The 24,584-nt window shown below is 42.8% G+C and overlaps 1 protein-coding gene across 4 annotated transcripts in view; it reads right to left on the bottom strand.

Annotated features, from left to right (window-relative positions):
- CLSTN1 (calsyntenin 1) overlaps positions 1–24,584 on the bottom strand; it is a 63,936-nt gene that overhangs the window by 26,853 nt on the left and 12,499 nt on the right. For 2 of the 4 annotated variants that reach the window (XM_035117897.3, XM_035117899.3), the window contains exons 2-4: positions 16,170–16,292; positions 5,423–5,452; positions 3,587–3,782 (exon numbers count right to left, since the gene is read on the bottom strand). In XM_035117897.3, coding sequence (XP_034973788.2) covers positions 3,587–3,782; positions 5,423–5,452; positions 16,170–16,292 — 349 coding nt within the window. The remainder of the gene's footprint in view (positions 1–3,586; positions 3,783–5,422; positions 5,453–16,169; positions 16,293–24,584) is intronic. The other 2 variants (XM_035117898.3, XM_035117900.3) reach the window with 1 other exon arrangement.

The raw sequence follows: 24,584 nt of genomic DNA, 5'->3' as shown, positions 1-24,584 counted from the left end.
ACAAAAAAAAGAGAGCCAACTACATTCTCTATCAATCAACCAGTTATGGTTTACAGAATACTATCAGTGTTCCAAAAAGCTCTTAGAAAACTAAGATGCCGACGATGCTGACCACTGGGCCGCTGTCAGGGCAAACTGTATTTCAATGTTGGTTTTAAATGTGCTTTAATGTATTTTAACTATTGCTTTTCAACTAGTTCACTTTTATTACTCTGTATTTTATAGTGATTTTTTAAATGTTATATGCCACCTTGAATTCCAAACTAGGAGAAAGGTGGAATATAAATGCATTAAAATAACAGCTGTTGTTGTTGTTTATATTATTATTATTATTGAAACACGGAGGCTACCAATGTGTGGGTAGATAAGGAGTCCAAGTCCGAGATGCGATTTCAACCAACTGCCTATTTTATCTTTCTAGCTATTCCAGTACATGGGAGAGTAATCAAAATGCAGCTTGTTTGTTTTTTAGATCAACCCACAGGAAATCATCCACTGCTCTCAGGGCTCTTCGAGCTACTTGGGCAAAGGCAGACACCATGCTGCCCTCCATTCAAGTTGGTGGCCATCATTGCCCCCTGTGGCATGGGGCTGCATAGTCTAACTATGCACTGTGGGTTCCTTGCAGAGCCAAATTGCCAAGAGTCTTGCTGCAATGCAACATCTGGAGGACACAATGTTAGACTACCTCTGTACTAGGAGGAAGACACAGATGGAGTGCTATCGTTTCCCCATCAGAGGACAAGCAACACAGCTGTCTGGAATTTTCAGCTTCAAGCACCTAGGAGTTACATGCCTGGCAGCAAGCAACAGAGCAGTTTCAAGAAGGCACAATGGGGCAAAGGAACAAGTAATGCCTTGCATCTCTAATGCACATTAAACAGAGATAAAGAAGAATAGGGTTTGCAAGGCACTCGCTGTCCCTCCATGTAACATCCAAAGCTACTCTCATGTCTCAGGCTTTGCAAATGTGGTGTCGGTCATTTATTTTCCCTACTATAAATGGCATCTAATGAATCACGGGAACGGAATAAAGACAGGGCAATTGGCCTGGTCAGCCAGATTTGATAGCTTTTATTACAACAATAGATTTATTGAAGTAAAGGCCAAGTGAGCTCATTTCTTAAAGGCATGAAAATTTGCCACCATAAAGATGACTACAATAGCTTATTTTTAATAGGAAAACCTATAAAGAATATCTGAGACGGCTTCTTGTACTCAAAAGTTATTACAAAAACATGTGACCCTTATCAGTAAGCAAAATACAGAATAAATCAATACGGGATTAAGCTTTGGAAATACAAAACGCTGTCTGGAGCACGTTTCATTTTTAAAATAAATAAACATTTTTTATTTCATACAATCAAACAGCAATATTTAAAGCCTTTAATTTCAAAACTTGCATAGAATTAAATAATTTTACTATTACAGAGCTAGAATAAATATAAGAGATAAAAAAGGATACTTGGGGCTGATGTCTGACTTGTTCTTCATTTTGTTTAATGCTTTTGACTCTTCCTCATTTGTATTAATTTGTATTAATGTGTCCTCATAAACACATGTAATCAATTCCCTGTCCTGAAATTCCCATCTCTCTTTTGAGATATTAAGTTACTTGGTTCCATGGATTTATGCTCTCTCTCAACTTCTCTACCCCCATAGCATATCTGTTAGCTTACCAATATTTACCTGCTCCCATGCTTTATTAGATATAGTTTATTAGGCTTCCGTTTTTCACCCCATGCCTTTGCATAAAGTATTCTAGCCACTGAAGTTATGATATACAGAGCATCAGTCTAATTCACACAACAGTTTTCTTTTCAGCGGGAGCCTAAGTAGGTGTACAAAAAGATCCACTACATATTTGAGATTCCTTGAACCCACTGTTTTGTTTCCCATCAATGAACAAATGCTTTTTGCCAGCTTTGTGGACATGTGAAAGAGAACAGTGATATATAAACTCTGCTGTGTGCTGGAGAGGGGGGAATTTTTGCATGCCATGGAAAAAATGGGGCCCTATATACTGCACATCTAGTGCGGGCCTGTTCCATACGACATATTGAAGGGTTTACAGCATCAGGGCCCACTTCTGTGTATTGGAAAAGAGCACTGATGCTTTCATTCATCCATTCCATTCTTAGGCTGCTCATCAACCAAAGCCTTCTGGACCATGTTAAGAGGCTGGAGAGTAGCTGGGTGTCAGCAGCAACACCCTGTCCAAGCTGTAAAAGATATGCTCAGGAGCAAATCCAAGAGGTACATCTTAGAGAATGGGATATGACTATGGATTTTCCAACCCAATACGCATCTGGCTCTTTTAGGCATGACAGGTGTATGTATTGAATCCCTTTAATCTGTCTGGTCCTGCTGTAACCAAGTACTATGAAGAGGCTTTGGGTGTGCTGATGACATTAAGCTCTCTAGGGAAAAGGTGGGGGGAGGATCAGTGGATTCTGGGTAGAAAGGGGAACCAATGTTTTTGAGTTCTGAATACAGTATGGTTTTTATTCTGTATATTTTCTGTGTTTGTCCTGATCTTCAATAAACATTATATTTAAAAACAAAACAAAAGCAAAGTAATGAAATACCAGCTTTTGGGAAGGCATTTGGGAAAGTGCCATACCCTAGTGATAGTGATCCCACTTTGCATACAGAAAGTCCCAAGGAAGGATCAATCCCTGGAATTTCCAGATAGTGCTGGAAAAGACTCCCTTGCCTGAAACCCGTGAGAGCCTCTGCCAGTCAGTGTAGACAATACAGTACTGAACTAGATGGAACAACTGGTTTCATCTATTAGAGGAAACACACAGAACTGCTGTATTTTAAGCACAGAAATCTTTGAATTTATGCATTGCATTTAGGGAAGCCTGAGGGGAAAAGAAAATGTCTAATAACTTTGGTCAATGCTCAAGCAGTGATAATGATGCATAATAGACTGTCCCTATTTTCATTTGAGGAATGTTGGAGGGTACAGTATAGTCCAGGCTTCCTCAACCTTGGCCCTCCAGATGTTTTTTGCCTACAACTCCCATGATCCCTAGCTAGCAGGACCAGTGGTCAGGGATGATGGGAATTTTAGTCTCAAAACATCTGGAGGGCCGAGGTTGAGGAAGCCTGGTATAGTCCACACTGACTAGCAGCAGCTCTCTAGGGTTTCTACCTCAGCCCTATCAGGAGATGTTGGGGATTGAACCCGGGACCTTCTGCATGCAAAGCAGGTACTCTACCACTGAACATACCTTTATTTACCTCTTTCCCTCCTACCCCACGTTTATTATTAAAAACCAAAGCATTGTTTACGACTGCAAACAGCCTTGAATGCACTGGCAGCTTATGAAGGTGGCAGAATGATTTTTAATCAAGAAGGTAATGTATGGGCAGATCAATGCAGTTTAGGGTCTGGGTGCAGCTGGGAACTCTTCTGGTACCAAGACCACCCATTGAGCATCTATCACTGTCGCCAGCCGGTATTAATTCATTCATTCAAGGGCAGACTACAAAGAAGAAGAAACCGCATCCGGGGGGGGGGGGGGAGAGATGCCTAAATCAGAGCCTCCCACCTCCCTCTCTCCCACGCTGTACTTACTTGTGGGATTTCTTCATATTTGCTCCGTCTGGGCCCTTCCCACAATCATAGGCCTGGATGGTGAACGTGTAGTCCTTCTGCAGCTCACAGTCCAGTTTCTCTTTGGATCGGATCATCCCCTCCCCGGTGGATTTATCCACCACCACCGCTTCAAAAGGGACATTTTGGCCGTGGATTTTAAACCCACAAATCTCACCTATGAGATTCAAAGTAACTCCAGTTAGCATTTCCAGGTAACAGAGCATGCACAGCGGGGTGGTTTCTTTTGTTTTGCTTTTTAAATGCAATTGTATGTGTGTGCAGCCAAGGGTTTGTGAGGGTCTGTGGACAAAGCAAAGAGGCAACTGTGCTTTTAAAGATGGGTGAGTTCCGGCAACTTTGTTTTTAAAATAAAAATAAAAAGGCATACATTTTGCTTTCCAAGCAACTGGGTTTTTTTTTATTTACTTTGCATCCATTCATGCAGGAATACAAAAAGAGAGAGAGAGAAAGAGAGATGTAGACAGGCATTTCACAGGAGTACTTGAGATGCACTCTAGGGCAAAAGAGTAAGAGATCTTAGGGGAGCGAACAGCCAAGGCCAGGGGGGGGGGGTCTTCTATGCCAAGCTACTGGGAAATAGCTGGGCAGCTTTGCTGGATTTTGACCAGAGCAGGAGGTTATAATGCACCGTTACAAAGTTGGGAGAGGGAACGGGGGAAAAGATGGAAAGAAAAGCTTCAAGGTATATAGAAGATTCAGCACCACAATTAACATGAATTCTGTCAATTGATCAAAAGGACAAAGTCTTCCTGTGCAATGTACCTGGCATTTTAAAAAAAAAAGAAGTCAGGGAATCAGAATGAACTACTGAATGAGAAAAGGTAGAAATACCAACTTTTTCAGGCATCCATTTCAACCTACTAACTTGGAACTGTCCTCTATACTCTTACTTTGTGGTTCAGCTCTAAACCATAACATAAACAGAAGAGAGTGATATAGGCCCAGTGCAAGGACAAACTATTTCTACTGTTGTGCCTACGGTTGTGAGATTTGGGATGTCCCACCTGTTCACACACTCTTTTCCCTCGGCTTCCTTCTTGCACATAATTGCCATCTCTCTCTCCTTTTCAGAGCTATCCATAGTAGAGTTACATCTCCACTAATACTACAAGCACAGTTAAGTTTCAAACTAGAGTGTGCAAGCCTACAGTGGTTATACCACTTTGAAACTAACCATTGTTGCTTCAGTACAGATGTAACCAAGCACCATGGTTAGCTCTGAAAAGGGAAGGCAAGCTGGAAGGCAAGGGAGGCTGAAAGAATAAACATGTTTGTGGGTGTCTCCATCTCCAAGATTACGAATATTATACCTGCATGGGCTACAACTAAGTCCAGCTTAGTTGTATCCAGCTTAGTTGTATACAAAGTGACCAACAATCTATACCATGAATTGCTGGTATGCAGTACTGTATACAATTCGTTGCTCCAGTTGGCAAAAGTTTTGGGATAACTTTACTTGTTTCAATATATGACTAGAACACCCTCAGAAAGGGAAACTATTAGAGAAAACACTCAGAAAACACATTTACCAGAACTATACACAGCCTAAGTATTAAACTGCACAGTTCAAATGGATGTCTGATTTACCGATATTTCTAGCCAAGGGTTGGTAACATAACATTTTTCTATCAATATATTTTGAGGGTGGTGGGGTCGGGGAGGAAAAAACTGGGATAATAAAATGGGGTCAAAGAGCATGACAGGATCTTCTGTTTAAGTGCTGATTCCCCATTTCATAACCAAAGTTAGTGGGTTAATATTCATAAAAGGGGGATAGAAAGAACCCTTTATCACCTTCTTTGGTGACTGTCACCTCAAAACTCTCTAAAGGGAGAAAAGATAAACCCAAGTCAGTAATACAAGAAAGACTGAAAAGGGAGCAAATAAGGAAAAGGTCAAAGATGTAGACATTTACACAGAAAACCTTCGAACATTTCTCTTTTTTAAAAAAAATCAGAATCAAACGGTCAGAACCAGATCTTCACCTTACTCCTTTCTTTCAAGTTCAGAGACACCAAAGATGCAATTTCACGTTAACACATTTTCAACATCACTCATTTCCTTCTTCCAGTACTTTGGAATTTACATACTTGTTCTGAACTATATCTATATTTAAGAGCTCAAGGCTGCCATCCTATGCCAACTTACCTAGGACCAAGTCCCACAGCCACCCCAGTATATTGCCTATTGTATCAATATCATATTCACTTGTAGCAGTGAAGCCTTCAGCACTTGACTGGTTGAGCTGATGTGGCAGTGCAGGATGTGCAGCAGCCCAGGTGCTAAACATTCTGCTGTTAAGACTTCTGTGAGGGAAGCTGAAGCTGTCAGTTTGCCTGGGATTAAGAATCCCACAAGGGGGTGGGAATCCCACAAGGGGCAGATGGAGGACTCTGAAAGCAATTCTGGGACACAGAGAAGGTACAAAGGCAGGGCATCCAACATCAGCAGACTAAGAAAGAAAAACTGGAGATGTGTAGGTACTGGTAGGTAGAAGCTTGAAGGGCAGAGGAAATGGGAGTTATTAGAAACATAACCTCATAGAAACAAAGGAAGCTGCCTTATACTGAGTTGGTTCATCTATTGTGGCTCACTGTTGTCTACAAACAGGCAGCATCTTTCCAGGATTTCAAGAAGAGGTCTCTCCCAGCCAAAGAATTGAACCTGGGTCTTTTGCATGCAAAGCAGATGCTCTACCCTTGTGAGTTATGTACCTTCCCCACTCCTGGTCTATCTAGTCAGACACTTGCTGTCTGTTATGCTACAGGGCAGAAAACCACACTATGGGGAACAAATGTGCCAGGTCTTCCCCAACAAGCATTAGGAAGGCAAGGCTGCAGAGAAAGCTCAGCAGGGGGCAAAGTGGGCTGTCAAAGCATTTGCTGAATGTTGAAGCATGGCTGCCTGCATCTTCTGGCCACCAGGCTGTGCAAGTGCTGCTGCCAGAAAGGGTTGTGGAAAGATGAGCGGTACCCATGTGCTTGTCGCAGCTCCAGCAGCCCATTAACTGCAGCCTTCTGCTTTCCAAATGCAAGTGAGTCTGTGCAGCAGAAGTAGCAATGCACTTCACTTTAAATAATGTTCACTCATTTTAAGAAGTAATACATGCCTGTTATCTAAAGGTTGTGTGGGTACCAACTTGCAAGTATCTTACAGAGTAACCTAGTTGGAGGAGAGAGCTGAAGAGGGAATTATGTACTGTACCCTGGCTGAGTTTTATCAACAGGCAGATAGATCTCTTATGACTAAGAAGCCGCCTCAGTAACTATAATCTTGTTTTAGGCTCAAAACCCCAGAGTATCTGAGGCAGTAAGGCAGACATGTATTTTATTGCAACAGTGTAAGCTTTCTGAAAAACACAACTTTAATCATTAGCCCAACCCTGCAGGAATTGTGTTACTTCAGAATTCTGTACAGCATCAGTAAACCCTGCTGGATCACGTAAAGGCTCATCTGGTCCAGCATCCTGTTTTCACAGTGGCATAACAGATGCCCCACTGGGAAGCCTGCAAGCAGGACCTGAGCACAAGAGCAGCTTTCCTCACTTGTGAATCTCAGCAACTAGTATTTAGAGCAGGCATCCCCAAACTGCGGCCCTCCAGATGTTTTGGCCTACAACTTCCATGATCCCTAGCTAACAGGACCAGTGGTCAGGGATGATGGGAATTGTAGTCCAAAACATCTGGAGGGCCGAAGTTTGGGGGTGCCTGATTTAGAGGCACACTGTGGCTAGCAACCACTGATGTCCCATGAGTCTATCTTAAAGCCATCCAGGTTGGCAGCCATTATGCCATCTTGTAACAGCCATTATATGCTGTGCCTGTTACCAGTAAATGTGGAAAAGCCTTGAAAGGTGACATGCTACTTCTAAATGGATGCCTGCACCAGGCACTACAACTACCTCTTCCAATAAAAATGACTCTCAAAAGAAACACATGAAATAGGAATGTCCTGTTAAAATTAACTGGACCCAAATCAATGCCGAAACACATGACTTTTTTTTAAGTCACACAAACAGAAAGTGTTTTCTTGAATAGCAGTTAAGAGAATGCTCCTGCGTGTAATTATACATCATTATATTATTATTATTATTACTAGTATTACTTTTATTAATAATAATTTATTATATTTCCTACTCTTTACCAGCAGGTCCCATGCTTCATCTATTAGCAGAAGGAGAACAAGAGTGTGGGTCATGCAGACCTTCTTAGGCAAGGTCAAATGGTGGGGGCCATAGCAGAAAAGACCCTACTCGTGTTCCCAAACATTTCACTTCTGAAAAGGTGTGAATATGAAGTACGGCCTTCCTTCCTATCCAACAGGACTGAAAGAATGCCATGGGAACAGCATTTCTTGATTTTCAATGCAGACCTACCCAATTATTCTGCCCTCATTGGCCAGGCACAGCAAATATTACCCTCCTGGGAAAGGAACTCAAGACAGTGTATTTGGGAAGTCAATGGGTCAATGAGGGTACAAAACCTCTTGTTCCGCCCCTGCAAGTAGACTTCAGACAAGTTCCCCACCCAGAGGGCTAAATACAAAAAGCTCATGAAAATGCTAGAGTACCAATAGTTCTGGCACAGGAATGAGTTTCATAAACAATTTCCACAGGGAATGGTAGCTGCCGTAGCTTCTTGCAGCAAAAATCAACTGTCTTTTGCTATCTTAAGGACAAGCTGTGTTATGGCATAAACTTTCACGACTAGCCATGAAATTGGCGCTTTTTACAGCAGCAGACTGGTGACATTTTATTGAGCATTGCAGAGAGGACTGCATTATCACCAGAAAGAAACAGTACTAGACAGCACATATATTTGGCATTGGTAAGCTACTCAAGCAGTTATCTCAATTTAACTCACAGGGGTTCAGCTATTTCACATTGTATTCTTCCTTATCAATAACTGCTTGTGAATAGTTTCCTGCTCTACTAAAGATGTTAATTTACTCAGCACTGGTGAGATGATCGTATTATCACCAATCTGCTACTGTAATGGATTTGCCTATTTAACTTACATTTAAAGCTCTTATTGATTGCTGGTTGCAATTTTTACATCTCCTTGCTGCTCAACTCCCACCTTAATGATTTTCTCCTGTACTAGTCCAATGAAAAAATTATGTCATAATAAAATTTTGTTACGCCTTTAAAAAGGTGCCACAATACACTCTGTTGCTTTTTCTTCAAAAACACTATGCTTTTCTTGAAGCAAACATTCCCATGAAAACATTAAGAGCCTAGTCTATGGCTGCAGGAGGGCATGATGGCAAGAAGCCCAACAGCGAAGCGGAGGAGGAGAAGGAGGGGGAGACAGACAAGAAAGAAGTGTGTTGATGTGACACAGTTGCCTTTTGAAAATAAAAAGTCTGCACAGCTCTTGGCCACTTTAATTGGTCTCTTAAACTCCTTTGTCAATGCCAGTCAATGCCAACCTTTGCCATGAGGCGATTCGAGCATCACACTTCTTGGCATCCCTCTGTCAGAACTAATCTATCCAGGAACACTCCTCGATTCCCCAAACATTGACTGCAGTGGCATTAAGACCAGTACTCAAGCACTGAGAAACCTTCTCCCACCCCCCATATTGACCGATTATCACTTTCATGTGAAGCACATGAGCAAAACAAAATTAACAGGCAAATATTTGAAATTTAGGGCCTGGAGTATTTGAAGTAGAAATAGCTCTTTGAATTAGGGTAACAGAGTTGAATTCCAACCCTGTTCTACATTGACCCTGGGGAGAGGGAGGACAGAAACAAGCATTTATTCAGACAAATTCCAAGCATGTCACTAATTGGGCTTTGAAGTGTGGCACTCATTTGGCCACTCGCTGTTCTACAGAAAGGCCAGGAATTTCACTCAAACAAACATTTCTGAACACATTAGGGAGTCTTAAAAAACAACACCCATAATATGGCCAAAAGGAGTGTTTTGGGGCCTGTTCTGCATATTCTAATAATTGAACAGACAAGAGGTCACAGTTTCAATATGTGCTCCAGATTTTCAGGGCACAATTAATGGGTATAATGTTTCTGCCAGAGTTGCACAGTCAGTTGCACAGTTGCACAGCTTAAAAACAACAACCAGGGAACCAGAAAATACAGCTTCTTAAAACAATGCTGAAATACAGCACTCAGCATTGGATTTACCTACAATCAAGAAAAGTGGAAGGTCAAGACTGGAGCAGATTATGGGTTCTCCAACCAATGAACTGTGCCCTCCAATAGAAACAGTTACACTTTTGATGAACTGCAGTCATGCAGGTGTATTCCTCACAGGTACACATAATTGGAAGTGATGTGACCTCAAGCAATGCACTTACAGCAAAGGTCTTCCAGAGAGTGCTCTAGTTTTGAATCTCTGTGGTGCCTTCCCACTCAAACAAAGGTACTTAATACCAGATAAGACTACTGGCCAATCTGGTCCCTTATTATCCACTCTAATTGACCTGATCCAATGAATTGGAGATGCTGTGGAGGCTGGACCTGGAACCTTCTCTTGCAACTGATACCCCCCCTATGGTAGCGTCATTCTACACTATAGTTCTTTCTACCTTCAGAGATAGAAAAGATGCCCTTCAAGGAAGCTTGCTGACCATTATTTGTCTGCTCAACAGTGGCACCCACCGGGACTGGTAGGCTGGAAAGCAGCCAGGCAACGGCAAGTAATTCTAGATTTCCCCCCATCCTCTTCTCTGCTGAATTCTACCAAAGGGCAACACTGAGGCTAAGGTAGAGGAAGCTGACAGGCAGAACCAATCCCTAGGCTGATTGTAAGCAAGAAGACAGGCAGGGGCTGGCTGAGGGCAGTGCCATATTCACCTTAATGGACCACCCCCCACTGTTTAGTAGTGGCAAAGGACAGCCCCACACCTATCTATCCTAAACGTGACAGTTCCAAGGTTCTAGGGTGGACACAAATAACTGTCTAGTCTTCAAACACTGGTCTGTTCCGTCTGCACTCCAACATCATCCGTACACAGATGGAAATTCACTGAAAACAAATAACAGCTAGAAAGAAAAACCCAATTTGAAGCCATAAAGTTTATGTTTCATTTAATTTTCATTTCACTTTTAATTTGTATACCACCTTTCTAGGTTTACAAGGCGGTTTACCAGCTGAAGAAATAACAAAACATACAACAAAGATCACACATATTATAGCACTGCAATTCAATAGGAATAAGCCATAATAAAATACAGTATATTACTTAAAATAAATGACTTATACCAAGTAATATTCAATAATCCATTAGAATATAACAGTACTGTGCACTATAAAGTTCACTCTCAAAATATCAGCAAATAGTATCAAACAGAAATTCACTCTCAACAATTGCAATGAATCTTTTATTAAATTATAATCAATGAAAATAACAGCAAAATTACAATACATAAAATGCCACAATATATAAAAAAAAACACGTATATCAAACCTTTATACCAAGGCAGATTCCTCCTAACATTCCTGCTTGAGTGATGTCAAAAGCTCTCCCTGCCCTGCCCTAAGCCCAATATTATCAATTTACAAATTAGCCAGCAAACCTAGTTACAGGAATTTATCCATTCCTATCTGTTAATTGGAACTGACAAGGCCAACGCCCCTCTCTGATCACTCACTCAAGCACGGCTGTTTGCTTCCCCTCTTTGCCTATCAATTAAACTCCCATACTACACATTTCGCCAGCTGCAGCCAGGATGGCAGCACCGCTCACTGCTCTAAACAAACAAGGACTGGCAGCACAACCAGGAGAGACGCAGACATCAGCAATCACTCACCGGAACATGAGCTTCCTGTAAATTGCAAGTGGGGAGAGAGGAAGGAATACTGATAGAAGCTTAAATTTTGTGGGTTATTTTTTAAAAAGATGAATCCACAATGCTTAGACATGCTGCATGAGGACTTTTATATCCTGTACGCAAGCACTTCCCTTAAAATGGAGACTTAAATCATGCACAATGGCAAATTCCTACTTTTAACACACCATTATTAATATAGGACGGTGTGGAGAATCAGCTGGGGGGGAAGCCAATGGTAGTCCTACTCAAGAGCAGATCCAATGAATTTAATGGACATGATGAACTTTAGGTCCATTCATTTAAATGGGACACAACCCAAAGTAATTCTTCTTGGAAGTAAGCAAGCTATGTGCACACACTATATTAAAGCTTCTGTTTAATTCCAGAGTTTTTATCTCTCTCTCTGTTTTGAGACAGAAGAGACCGGCTGATCTCATTACGGTTGCTGAGAATTGCAAGTGAGGAGAGTGCTGTTGCGGTCAAGTCCTGCTTTTGGACTTCTTATGCATGGCCACTGTGAGAAAAGGACACTGGACTAGATGGGACTTTGGTCTGACCCAGAGCTACAGGGTTCTTCTTATGTTCACGGCACCTGTGGGAGCATTTGGGGGGTTTTGTGGGTTTTTTTACTGTAGGATAAGGGTAGAGGAACATGTGGGCTTTGAGATGTTCCTTGACTACAACTCCTATTATCCCTGATCACTGGGCCATGCTGGCTGGGGCTGATGGGAGTTGGAGTCCAACAACATCCAAGTTTATTTGAGAGATCACTGTACCCCTTATATACTCAGTAAAAAGGTAAAGGTAAAGGGACCCCTGACCATTAGGTCCAGTCCAGTGCATTATGCAGGAGAATCATGCCCCAGAATACCAGTTGCTGGGAACCCCAAGTGGATAGTGCTACTGCTTGCTGCATGCATATTCAGCTTGCAGGCTTCCCACAGGCATCTCATTGGCCACTATAAGTACAGGATGATGGACTAGATAGTCCACTAGTCTGGTCCAGCAGGCTTGTCTTACATCCTCATGTCCTAGGAACAAAGGAAGCTGCCTTATACTGAGTCAGACCCACTAATTCACCTAGCTCAGCATTGTACACAATGACTGGCAACGGTTCTCTTGAGTTTCGGACTGGGTTCTCTCCCAGCCCTACCTGGAGATGCCAGAGATTGGCCCTGGGACCTTCTACATGCAAAGCAGGTGCTCTACTGCTAAGCTACAGAAAAGACATGATTTATCTGCCTAAGATCTCAGATTCAGTTATTTCTAGCTACAGATAAAATGGTCTTGGACAGGGCAGCTATGCCTAACCCTTAGCTCTCCTTCTGAAGCAAGCAGAGTTGCAAACATTGAAACAATAATGAAAATTGGACTGCAAACTGTTCCTGAAGCTGAACAAAGTAATCAAAACAACCCCCCCTTTAAGCTCCACAAAAAAGCCAATGTTCTCAATAGAACAGACTGGTGTGTGTGTTTGAAAACCAAAGTGTGGCAGGTTTGTACAGGTCAGAATGAAATATAGACATAATAAACGCAATGAACTTGCTATCTTAACGTTTTGTCTGGTTGTGAATATTGCCAGATTGGTTTCCCAATCAGGGACTTGGTCCTGTAAAAGATTTTACTTAGCAAACGGTTTATTCAGACAAACCACTAATTAAAAGCTTATGTTAATAGCAAGGAATAGACTTGACACCAAATGGTCTCCTGCACATAATCTCCTTATGCCTGATCAATCAAGGGGCAACCTGTGGGATGTGTTTTTTAATCCGTTTATTGACTGAAGTAGACTTTAAAGCAAGTTGCTGATGATGGTAACAACCTAGCAAAACAAAGTAGTAGCAGAAGAAATTGTCCACAGGTTGGAACTGTTCGATTTCTTAGTTGCCCTTTACCATGAGGTCCCAGGGCAGGCTACAACAATTTAAAATTCAGTATTAAAAACAGTTTAAAACAAATTAGTCAAGGGAATAGAGTGGGTCTTGTAAATGTATGTATCTCAGGTGTCCAGGGTAAAGAGGTGCGTCTTCAGCATTTGACAGAAATTATATAATGGTGCTAGGGACGCGGGTGGCACTGTGGGTTAAACTACAGAGCCTAGGGCTTGCTGATCAGAAGGTCGGCGGTTTGAATCCCCGCAACGGGATGAGCTCCCGTTGCTTGGTCCCTGCTCCTGCCAACCTAGCAGTTCGAAAGCACGTCAAGTGCAAGTAGATAAATAGGTACCGCTCCAGCGGGAAGGTAAATGGCGTTTCCATGTGCTGCTCTGGTTCACCAGAAGCGGCTTAGTCATGCTGGCTGCATGACCTGGAAGCTGTACGCTGGCTCCCTCGGCCAATAGAGAAGATGAGCGCCAAAACCCCAAAGTCGGTCATAACTGGACCTAATGGTCAGGGGTCCCTTTACCTTTTTATATAATGGTGCTAGATGCCCCTCAGAGCTGCCACAGGGAATGCCCTCTCCTGGGCATCTACCCCAAATTTCTGAGGGCAGTGGAATTACCAAGAGGGCCCCCTCTGCTAATTTTAACACCCAAGAGCGTCTTTTGGGAAGAAGGAGGTCTTGCACATTTTTGGTAGTAATCCAGTCCAGCTGCTTAACCCCAACACAGTACAGCCCCCTTCCCTGTACATAATGATGCGTGTCCAGCTTTTTTCAAAAAGAACTCCCAACAGCTGCTTCATCCATTGTCAAAATGCTTTTCAAGTTCCCACAGCAATTATGGGGAATGTTCTTGTCTCCAGGGTTAGAATCTCACCAATATATAAGCTAATCGCCAAATGGCACCTTAAGCCTGGGTTACAGTCACCACAATGGTATACAGTGGTACCTCGCAAGACGAATGCCCTGCAAGACTATTTTTTCGCAAGACGAATGCGTCTTGTGATCTGATGGTGACTCACAAGACGAATTCGTTTTGTGAAAAATTGTCTTGCGAATCACGGTTTCCCATAGGAATGCACTGAAATTTAATTAATGTGTTCCTATGGGCAAAAAAAAGAAATTTCAATGCATTCCTATGGGAAACCACAATTCGCAAGACGAATTTTTCGCAAAACGAATTGACTCGCGGAACGAATTAAATTCGTCTTGCGAGGTACCACTGTATTTGGCATCACCACACCAAGTGTGATGTTTGTTGTTGTTATTATTAATTTCATTTCTATACAGCTTTATATTGCAAGAAAAAATATATCAGTGGTTTACAACACATCAAACCAAACAATACAGAATAAAAACAAATCCAAGCTTTAAGGAAAATATTTCAGATCCTTCTCTAGGTGACATTTTGCTTTTTCCATGTACATATATGTTTACCTACTTAATTTACATTAAGATTATCTGAAGAAGTGTGCATGCACACGAAAGCTCATACCAATGACAAACTTAGTTGGTATCTAAGGTGCTACTGGAAGAAATTCTTTAATTTACACAGTTCCTCCACAGCAGAAGTACTCTAGAAAGCCAGTGTGGTAGAATGGTTAAGAGTGTCACACTAGGACCTAGGAGATCAGGGTTCAAATCCCCACTCAGTCATAAAGCTCACTGGGTGACCTTGGGCCAGTCACAGCCCCTTAACCTACCTCACAGGGTCATTGTAGGGATTAACTGAGGAGGGGGTGAGCCATGTACTCCTTGGAGGAAAAGGTGGGGTGTAAATGCAATAAATACACTCTTCTGCTTACCTGCTTAAAGAAAGCTGGAGGGGTCAGGCAGATGGAGATGTCAATTGCCAACCTGGCACCCAGAGATCTCCACATGGTTGCAATCGGGCCCACTCCAGTCATAAAACACGGCTGGCTAATTTCTAGCACTGCTCCTCTTTGCACAATTAGTGTCAGCTCTCTCTAGGCAAGATTGTTGTGTTTCTTCTTGCATTAGCACACTGGAAGTAGCTGCACAGTTCCAGAAGGGTAACCACATTTGTTGCTTTAGCTGCAACAGACTTCACTGGCACAGGCCCTGACTTGTTAACAAATGATCACTGGATATCACATCCAAAACAGCACAGAACCCTGTGGCACCTTTAAAGATTAAAGGGTTTTATTCTGGCATAAGTCGTCATGGAACAGAGGCGACATCAGACACTGAGAAAAGCTTATGCCATAATAGACCTGTTAGGTCTTCAAAATGCCAGAAGCCTCTTGTAATTTTAGCTACCGGTACATGTTAAATCTTGTCTAAATAAAGTGGAACTATTATGAAACATGCACCCAGAGAACAGAAGTCGTATTATTTCTTCAATCTTTCATTTCAATTAATGCAATCCTGAATCTATTAAATCCAACACTTCTGCAGTAGACCATAGACATAACTGTCTCAAATCTAGTTTAGATGTTCTCCTCAGAAGTGCTACTTATTAACCAGGTTGCCCTGCCTTGCACAGGCAAACTCTGGTTTGTATCCAATGCTAGTTCTACTCAAAGTAGCCCCACTGAATTTAACAGTCTAATTTGGGTCTGTTGCTTTCAGTGTGTCTACTCTGAGTACAACTTAAGTCAGATACAACCTTGTGTTTTCCCTCATTCCTGGGTGTGGATTTTTGTACTTGTCCTTGTCGAAGACTGTATTGGTTATCTCCTCAGCTCTGTCTCATCATTTGCAATCATTGGTTTGGCATAACAGCACATTAGACTTTAATCTAATGAGTGCATTGCCACCTTACATGAGTTATTTCTGGACAAATTTCTCACACTTTCAAAAGACACGCAACAGTTAACATAAAATACCAAGATGCCCGTACCTGCAAAACGGAGAGGTGCATCCTTATCCAGTGCTATTAATGGGGGATCCAACAGTACTGTGTTGTCGTTTTCTGTAACTATGCCATGGTAAGTTGTTTCAATCCACGGTTTGTGCTTGTTAACTAAGACAGGGAGAGAAAAGCAAGGTGAAGAATATATCAAGAAAAATTCTACTTAATTTAAAAGTGTAACAGATTGTACCCAGCTAAATCCTACACATTCAACCCAAATTAGCCATTTCCATTAATTTCAATGGATCTATGTTAGATACAATGTAATGTTTTGATGCTATACTTCCATTTGGGGACACTATGTTCACCAGGAAAAGGCCCCCATGAAGCAGCAGTTTGACAATAAAGATGATTCATTTTGAAGTAGTTTACAGAGTGTCCTTTTCCAGCATTCAAGAAGGACCAGATTATGCCAACAGCAGTAATTTTCACACTAGTAGTGTGAAGCCATGCATCAATGCTAATCTGGCCCAAGCTTTGTGAGAAAAATGGAAATTCTTACCATGAACCTCTATGGAGAGCATTCATGAAGCTTGGCAAGGGAAGAAGCAGGCCTGTGATTCTGGCCACAAGAAAAGGAGACGCAGTAGGTCTCCCTCCTCACATCCCTCCAGCTGCAGGAATGCCCCCCAGAAACCCATGGGAAAGATGACCCTTCACATGCCCTCTCAAATATCTGCTCAACTAGTGGAATGTTGTTACATGTTATGTTTGCTGAGGTCCTACATCATTCATTTAAACCAAGGCCACATTCCCTTCTGAGGGCCACATGCTAGTGGCCAGTGGTGGATGGGGCCAGTGGCAAAAGTGGGCAGAACAATGAATGCAAATGCTACCTTTGTCTCATGGACTATTTTCTACACACATTTACCCAGCTCTCTGTCCTCTTTCCTGCCAAGAAAGAACTTATTATTGGAGCTGAAGGACACATTCCAACCAGGCAAAAGCACTCGGGATGCAAAGCAGGGCCAGTGAGGTATGTGGCCTGGGGAATAGCTCCAACTGACAGAGAGGCCTGGTTCCCCGTTGCTGCTGCAAACCTAGACAGTCAGTCACAGATAGCAGGACAAGATATGCCCTATTGCTCAGTTTTTGTGTAGATTATAGCAGCCAACCAGGACTTTAATCAAGTTAAGTACCGGTAATGCACAAGGTGTCCCTAATATGGCTTGGTTTTGGACATGAACAGAATGTTAATGCTACAGAGGCGACCCTGCGCACCGATTTGAAACTCCACAGCGATGTGCTTTCAGTATTTCGTCTAATCCAACTGCAGCATATAAAAACTCCTAAACTTGCAGATGAAGACTAAAAACTAAGGAGAAGCTCAGTGAGATTTCTTCCAAAGTATGTATGTGTGGCCTTACAGCCTTAAAAGCAGGCCTTGTGGAAGCTGTGGCTTTCCATATGTGATTGGACCACAACTCCCATAATCTTTGATAGCTGATCACACTGGCTGGAGCTGATGGGAAATGAAGTCCAGCAAATATTGGAGGTCCACAAAGGTTCCCTACGTACTGCTTAACATCAATGCAATGCTCCCTATACCAAACATGAAGTTTACCGTTCTACATTTAAACCTCCAATAACATGCCATATACTGCCTCTTCTACTACATCTTAGCATCTTCAACTCCCACCATAGAGTTACCAAAAAGTATATTTAAATGCGATTTTGAAACAAGTTTTATTTGCATTATGTTGAATACTGTCATGCCTAGCCATGACATTGTGCTAGGCATGAAGGCCTCAGAGGGTGAACTTGACACCACTGAGAAACAGGCAGGGACCCATAATTCCAATGCTGAAGATCCCCTTGAGGGGCCCTCTGGGTTAACACCTGAAAAAGAGCCTCATGACATCAAATGAGGGGGTGGAGCCACATCCCAGTCCACAACAGCACCACAAGGTTTAGATCCCTGCAACAGCACAACAAGCATCTACAGGAGTCTGCAGGTTACTCATGAATAAGTAATCCATGATACTCCTTCAGGGCCATCAGCTGTGGTTAGGGTGTGGTTTAGGATGCCCAAGTATATAAGGCTTCCTTCTTGAACCTTCCAGTCTCTGGCTCCTGGTACCCAAATCTAGTTACACCTCCTGGTTGAATTGCACTGTGTAGACTACCTTGAGATATTGACCTTGGATCTTTTTTTTCCTTGGCCTTGCTTCTGGATTCCCTGTGTTTGGCCTTGGTTTGTTTGGACTGTGCTGCACCAGAAACCCTGTTGGTGCTTGTAAGTATTTTGGTGAGAAGCTGAAATTTCTGGGAATGAGCTCTTGGAGTGTGACAGATATGGATTTTACACACACACACACACACCAGTTATATGAAAGTTACAGTGTTGTGCCAGCACATACAAAACTGTCAGGTGGTCTACAAGCTCTGCACTGTACCACTATCGTGTCTGGCATCCAGGCTGCCACTTTCAACTTAGGCTCAATTCAGACATCCTGCTTAACCATGGTTATGGAAGAATCAGATGCTGTGGTTTGATGTGGATTTAAAAAACAGTGTTTGCAATTTGTATGGTTTGGCACAATGTCTGAACAAACAGTCACAGGCATCATTACAGAAGCCCCTGGACTATGGAGAAAGGGATTAATTTATGAAGCTGAAAGGACAGACCATGCAAGCAACTCTAATCCGTGGCTTCCTCGTTGTACTTTTGAAAGCTCCAGCCACAGAGTGGGTTTTATCTGAACCCTAATCAGCTCAAGCCAAGGTCTGACACGATGAATGAAATGAGTCACAGCAATAGCCACTCTTGAAAGTGTGAAATAAAAATGCCATTTCCCCTTTCACCCATCATGAACAGCAGGAGCCAAGCATTTAAGGGGAGTCAAGTCTTTCATGTGTAAAGAATTATATTATTCTTGTCATTATTGCATAAATTTGTAGGTGGCAGGGGGGTCCCCCCACCCCACAGAACAAATTATCTAGTTGACGTGACCTACAGGAGAACACTAGAACAATTTTCTATTATGCAGAAATTCTTATCTTGGTCTTACAATTTGATTAATAAATCATCTTTTAGAAAGGTTAATATGATTAAGTGCTTTTCAGGACAGATAATGTATTTAAAAGAACCAGATTTTTTGGTGCTATTGGAATTGGATTATTATTATTTAATCTCTTGATGTTTTCAACAGAAAGCCTGTTAAAATGCAATCTGGATATTAATACAGAGTAGGTTAATTATAACTTATTCCTGTACAGTATTTAAAAGAGTAAGGGTGCCAAATTTCAAACTTCAGCTGAACACAGCTTCTTGCACAAGGAATTATCAGGAGGGCAGTTTTACATCTGGAGGTCAGAGTTATTAAATTCTAATCCAATCTGCCTACTGGGTTCAGAGTGGGAACTAACCATTTCACAGTACAATAGTAACTCTTGTTTCTGGATGTTTAAAGGCCCTTTAAGCAGATTGAGATTCTGCAAGAGCAGCTGTGGCAAACTGTAACAAAATTTTGCAAAATTCTTAAAACTAAAACTTGAAGTCCTTAGCTTATTTGAATGTCAAAACATTCTGAGTGGGAAGGGCCGAATGAAGTCCTCTTATTTCTCTCCCTTGCTGGCCTTTGGTCTGTGCATGGGCACATAGTGCAGTGCACTGGCCAATTCAGAGCCCGGGATGTTGACACATTTTCTTGCATTTCATCACATTCATGTAACTAGCAAGACTGGGCAAGTGAAGCATGCATGCATGGGTACCCTCATTCCTGCAATAAGCAGGTTGCTACAGCACAAGAATCACAGAAATGCAGGGTTGGAAGGGACCCCAAGCGTCAACTAGTCCAACCTCTTGCAATGCAGGAATCACAGCTAAAGAATTTGAATCCATTGGATTTGTATGAATGCATACATGCTCCAAAGTCCAGCTAGGGATGAACAGAAATGGAAGAGGAGTCTACTAGGCCTTACACAGATCTCTTCCTGCAAGGAGGAAAAGTTGTGCCTTGAGTCATTGAAGATGAAACAAACTAACCAAATTTCCAAAATTCAATGCTTTTGTCTACACTTCATTCCAAGAGACCCAGTATCCATAACTGGGCTATCTAGAAAGAAAAACCAAATCAGGACAGCAGGTTGTTATTCGGTACAGAACTATTTAAATTAATGGTTTACTATGAGCAGGATTTGGTTGGATGCAACCCAACAGAAATTTTTTTCGATCAAGTTTGGAAATCTACTTAAGAACTTCCCCGTTTGTAAACCCCCCCCCCCAGCAACCTCTGGCATATACAAAGGTTGTTGAAACATTTAACAAGAACATAGAGCTAAAAAGCAATCTCTGTCTCAAACAGCATCAACCAAGTCACTTAGCCAAGTCACTGCTAATCTCCTGTCACATAAGCAAGGATAAGTTGTGTTGGTTTGCTTGAAATACAATATTCTCTACCTACACGAGACCTGCCGGAATCTGCTGCATGTGCCCTGATAAGCTATGACAGCGTTACACCCAAGCTCACATTTAATCCATCTGAGGAAAAGAATTGTCCTTGACACATGAGCTGCCTGCAGCCTGAAATTGACTTTTCATTTGGAGCTGACAATATTGAAAGTAGATTCAAAACCCTAATTGATGAAAAGCCTGGCTTTCTTCTTAAATAAGTATTTGAAAGGGGAGAACACATGACTTCAAGAAAAGAGCAAGATAAAATGTACCCTTCCTTGTTCTGGTTTTTTTAAAATGCACTCCTCACCGCTTAAAAAAGAATGAAGACTGTGTACAGCAGGCTGACAAACCAACCACTTAGAAAGTCTCCTGGGATGAGTAAGGATCACCATCAAGCACCAAGGAAACAAAGATTTTTGGGAATTGGTAGATGGTCATTCTTCCCTGTTCTGCCTAACAGAGTCACATAAAGGCTAAGGTACATACAGTGGAACCTCTACTTACGAATTGAATCCGTTCTGAATGCACATTCGTAAGTAGAAACATTTGTTTCCCATAGGAATGCATTGGAAACGGATTAATTCCTTCCAGGGCCTTTTAAAAAGGCACTATAAAGGCAAGCAGGAGGTCTGCGAGGGACAGCGAGCGCGGGGCAGCAGGAGGCCAGCTGAGCAGCAGCGGCCCGATCCGGCCATAGGGCCGGATCAGCAGGAAGCGTGGTTGGCGGGAGGCTGGTGGCAGGGGTGGCGAGGGCCCTTTCCATGCCTATGGCAGGTGGCGCAGCCGGCGGGAGGCCAGCGGCGGTGAGGGCCCGATCCCACGAGGTGCAGATGGCTGGCATTGCAGCGGCGGTGCCGGGTGCGGGGCAGTGAGGCATAGCTGCCAAGTCTGGGTCGTAAAGATCCGGGATCGGCAGTGCGCGCATGACCGGAAGTTGCGTGACGCAACTTTCGGTGGCACTTCGCCCTTCTATGGGCATCAGAAAATGGCGGCGCCGGCGCCGGAAGTCGCTTCCGCACATGACCGGAAACACGTAAAAGCGACTTCCGGCGCCGCCGGCGCCATTTTCTGATGCCCATAGAAGGGCAAAGCGCCACCGGAAGTCGCGTCACACAACTTCCGGTCATGCGCGGAAGTGACTTCCGGCGCCGGCGCCGCCATTTTCTGGTGCCCATAGAAGGGCAAGCGGCACCAGAAAAATGGCCGGGTAATTCTCCATTCATAGCTGCCAAGTGTCCCGATTTAAGGGACAATACCGGGATTTTCCGCTAAACGGGAGACCGCCGGGAAACGGTAAGAAAAAAGGGGTTTTCCCGGCGGATACGGGATACTTGGCAGCTATGCAGTGAGGGCCCGATCCCCCGAGGCCGGCAGATGGCCGGCCCTTGCAGCGGCGGAGGCGGCAGCCAATCACGGGGCCAATCCCGAGGCCAGCCCTTGCGGCGGCGGAGAGAGCGCGATTGTGCGGGCCGCAGCGGTGGTCGCCGATCACGGGCCCGCTCCCCTGAGGCCAGCCCTTGAGGCGGTGGAGGTGGCGGGGAGAACGCGCTTGCGTGCGCCGCAGGAGCAGAGGCGGCCAATCGCAGGCCCAATCCCCGCAATCGTGCAAGGCCGGCAGAAGGTCGGCAGAGCAGCTGCGGTGGTTAGTGCGGGGCAGCGTAAGTCGAATAAATTCGTAAGTGCACGGTCATTTCCCCCCTTCGTAAGTAGAAAAATTCGTATGTAGAGTCATTCGGAAGTCAAGGTACCACTGTACTGATGAAGAAGTAGACTAGTATGTTGCACAAGCGTGTAATAGCAAAAACACTAGGAGAAATTGACAATTAAAAGCAGCAGCAGAGATCAGTCGTCCCATTCCAAAATCAAAGAGGCCCTCACAGAATATCTAATTCATCAAAGATGGTGGATCCAGAGAAATGACTTTCCCACAGAGGTCAAGATTCAAAGTTAGTTTGTATGGGAGATGATGCTCTTCTAGTTATGCTGGACACAGATTCCTATTTTGGACCAAGTAACATTCAAGATGCAATGTACAAACTTTACATTTCAGGCTGCTCCTCATGCCTAGATACTTGTGAAATTTGGTGGGGGGAGGGAGATGTTTCTTGATCACATGGCATTTGCCAAACTTGAAGCTTCACTACACAGTGGCCCAGTCAATCGACCCTGTTCAGGAAACAATGCCCTCAAATGTAGAAACTTTGGGACGACTGCCTATATGATGTTGTTGTTGTTGATGTTGTTGTTGTTGTTGTTTAATCCATTTGGTGCCATGATTTGTTGTTCTTAATAATAATAGTAATGATTTTATTATTTATACCTTGCCCATCTGGCCTCTGAGTGGCTACCAGCATATATAAAAACATAGTAAGACATCAAAAACTTCCCAATACAGGGTTGCTTTCAGATGTCTTCTAAAAGTTGTGTAGTTCTTTTAGATGGGAGGGCGTTCCACTGCCAAGAAGGCCCTCTGCCTAGTTCCCTCACTTCTCTCAGTGAGGGAACTGCAAGACGACCCTTAGAGCTGAACCTCAGTAGGGATAGAGATGCTCCTTCAGGTATACATGGCCAAGGTCATTTAAAAAAGGCCGTTCTTGCCATTTTTATTGCTGGTTTTTAAACTGTTTTAGAGTTACTTATATTTTGTGTCAGACCTGTCTTACAGAATACCTGGTGTTCCACCAAAATGACTCATAGAAAAAGAAATACAAAAATATTAAGAAAGATGTTAATGCCGGAGAATCTTCTGAACCAGCCTCATTAGATAAGCTCGGAAGGAAAAGTGGGGTTGTATCCAATGTCAGTCCTAGTAGATCCACTGAAATTAATGGAAATGGATCACACAGGTTCATTAATTTCAATGTGTCTACCCAAAGAATAACTTGATTGGATATAACCCTGTGTATGTTTTACATCCCTCCTAGTTTTTGATCCTTCTACAATTTTTATCACTATAGTTTCTCAACTCTTGCTGAAGATTTGTCAGGCTGATAATGTGCCCTTCAACTGGTTATTAACATGTAATTCCTACTGATCTTTTAAAATTTATTTTTAATTTGATTGCTAGCTAAAATTATTTTTAAGTTGATTGCTAGCTAAATTTAGTTTTAATTTGATTGCTAAAATTTCAACACAAAAACACAGCACGTCATCAGAGAGATGCTTATACGCAATAATGGTATGTACAATTCTATATAGGTATATTAAACCTACATATAATTTAGGTGCACCATAGTTCTTTTTTTAGGTGCAGGTAATGGTCATGCAGACTGTTACTTGAAACGTAAGATAAAAAGCCCCACTAACTTGCATAAAATTGTTCTACTGGTTCTTTGCCTTTCATCATGAAACTGTAAAAGGTTATCTTTCCAGCAATTGTGAGGCTTCGTAAGGTTTTATATTCCAGCTCAAGAGACAGATTATTTAAATTCCTCATTTTTTGTGCAATAGAAAGTCTAGCAGCTACAAGAAACTAAGCTAGCAGTTCCTTTGGATAATTTATAATCCACAAAATTATATTGATATTAGTTTGCAGGTATTTTTTTAAAAAAACCATTGTATTTTTACTGGGTGCTCTGTAAAGAGCAGAGATGATGATTATTAAACAAATATTAACGGGGTGAGCTCCCATTGCTCGGTCCCAGCTCCTGCCCACCTAGCAGTTCGAAAGCACATCAAAGCGCAAGTAGATAAATAGGGACCGCTCCGGCGGGAAGGTAAATGGCGTTTCCGTGTGCTGCTCTGGTTCGCCAGAAGCAGCTTTGTTATGCTGGCCACATGACCCGGAAGCTGTCTGCAGACAAACGCCGGCTCCCTCGGCCTATAGAGCGAGATGAGCGCCGCAACCCGAGTCGGACACGACTAGACCTGATGGTCAGGGGCCCCTTTACCTTTAAGGCTATAAAGTAGCATTTACAGTATATATACAGTAATGCCAGGATTCACAGAAGCTGCTCATAAATTCTCAACCCCACTAATACAAGCATCTTTGAACATTTTCAGAA

The sequence above is a fragment of the Zootoca vivipara genome, chromosome 6 (assembly GCF_965207765.1).
Source record: "Zootoca vivipara chromosome 6, rZooViv2.hap1.1, whole genome shotgun sequence".
NCBI lineage: Eukaryota > Metazoa > Chordata > Lepidosauria > Squamata > Lacertidae > Zootoca > Zootoca vivipara.
The sequence above is the reverse complement of the archived record's forward strand: the minus strand, read 5'-3'. Positions and strand labels throughout refer to the sequence as shown.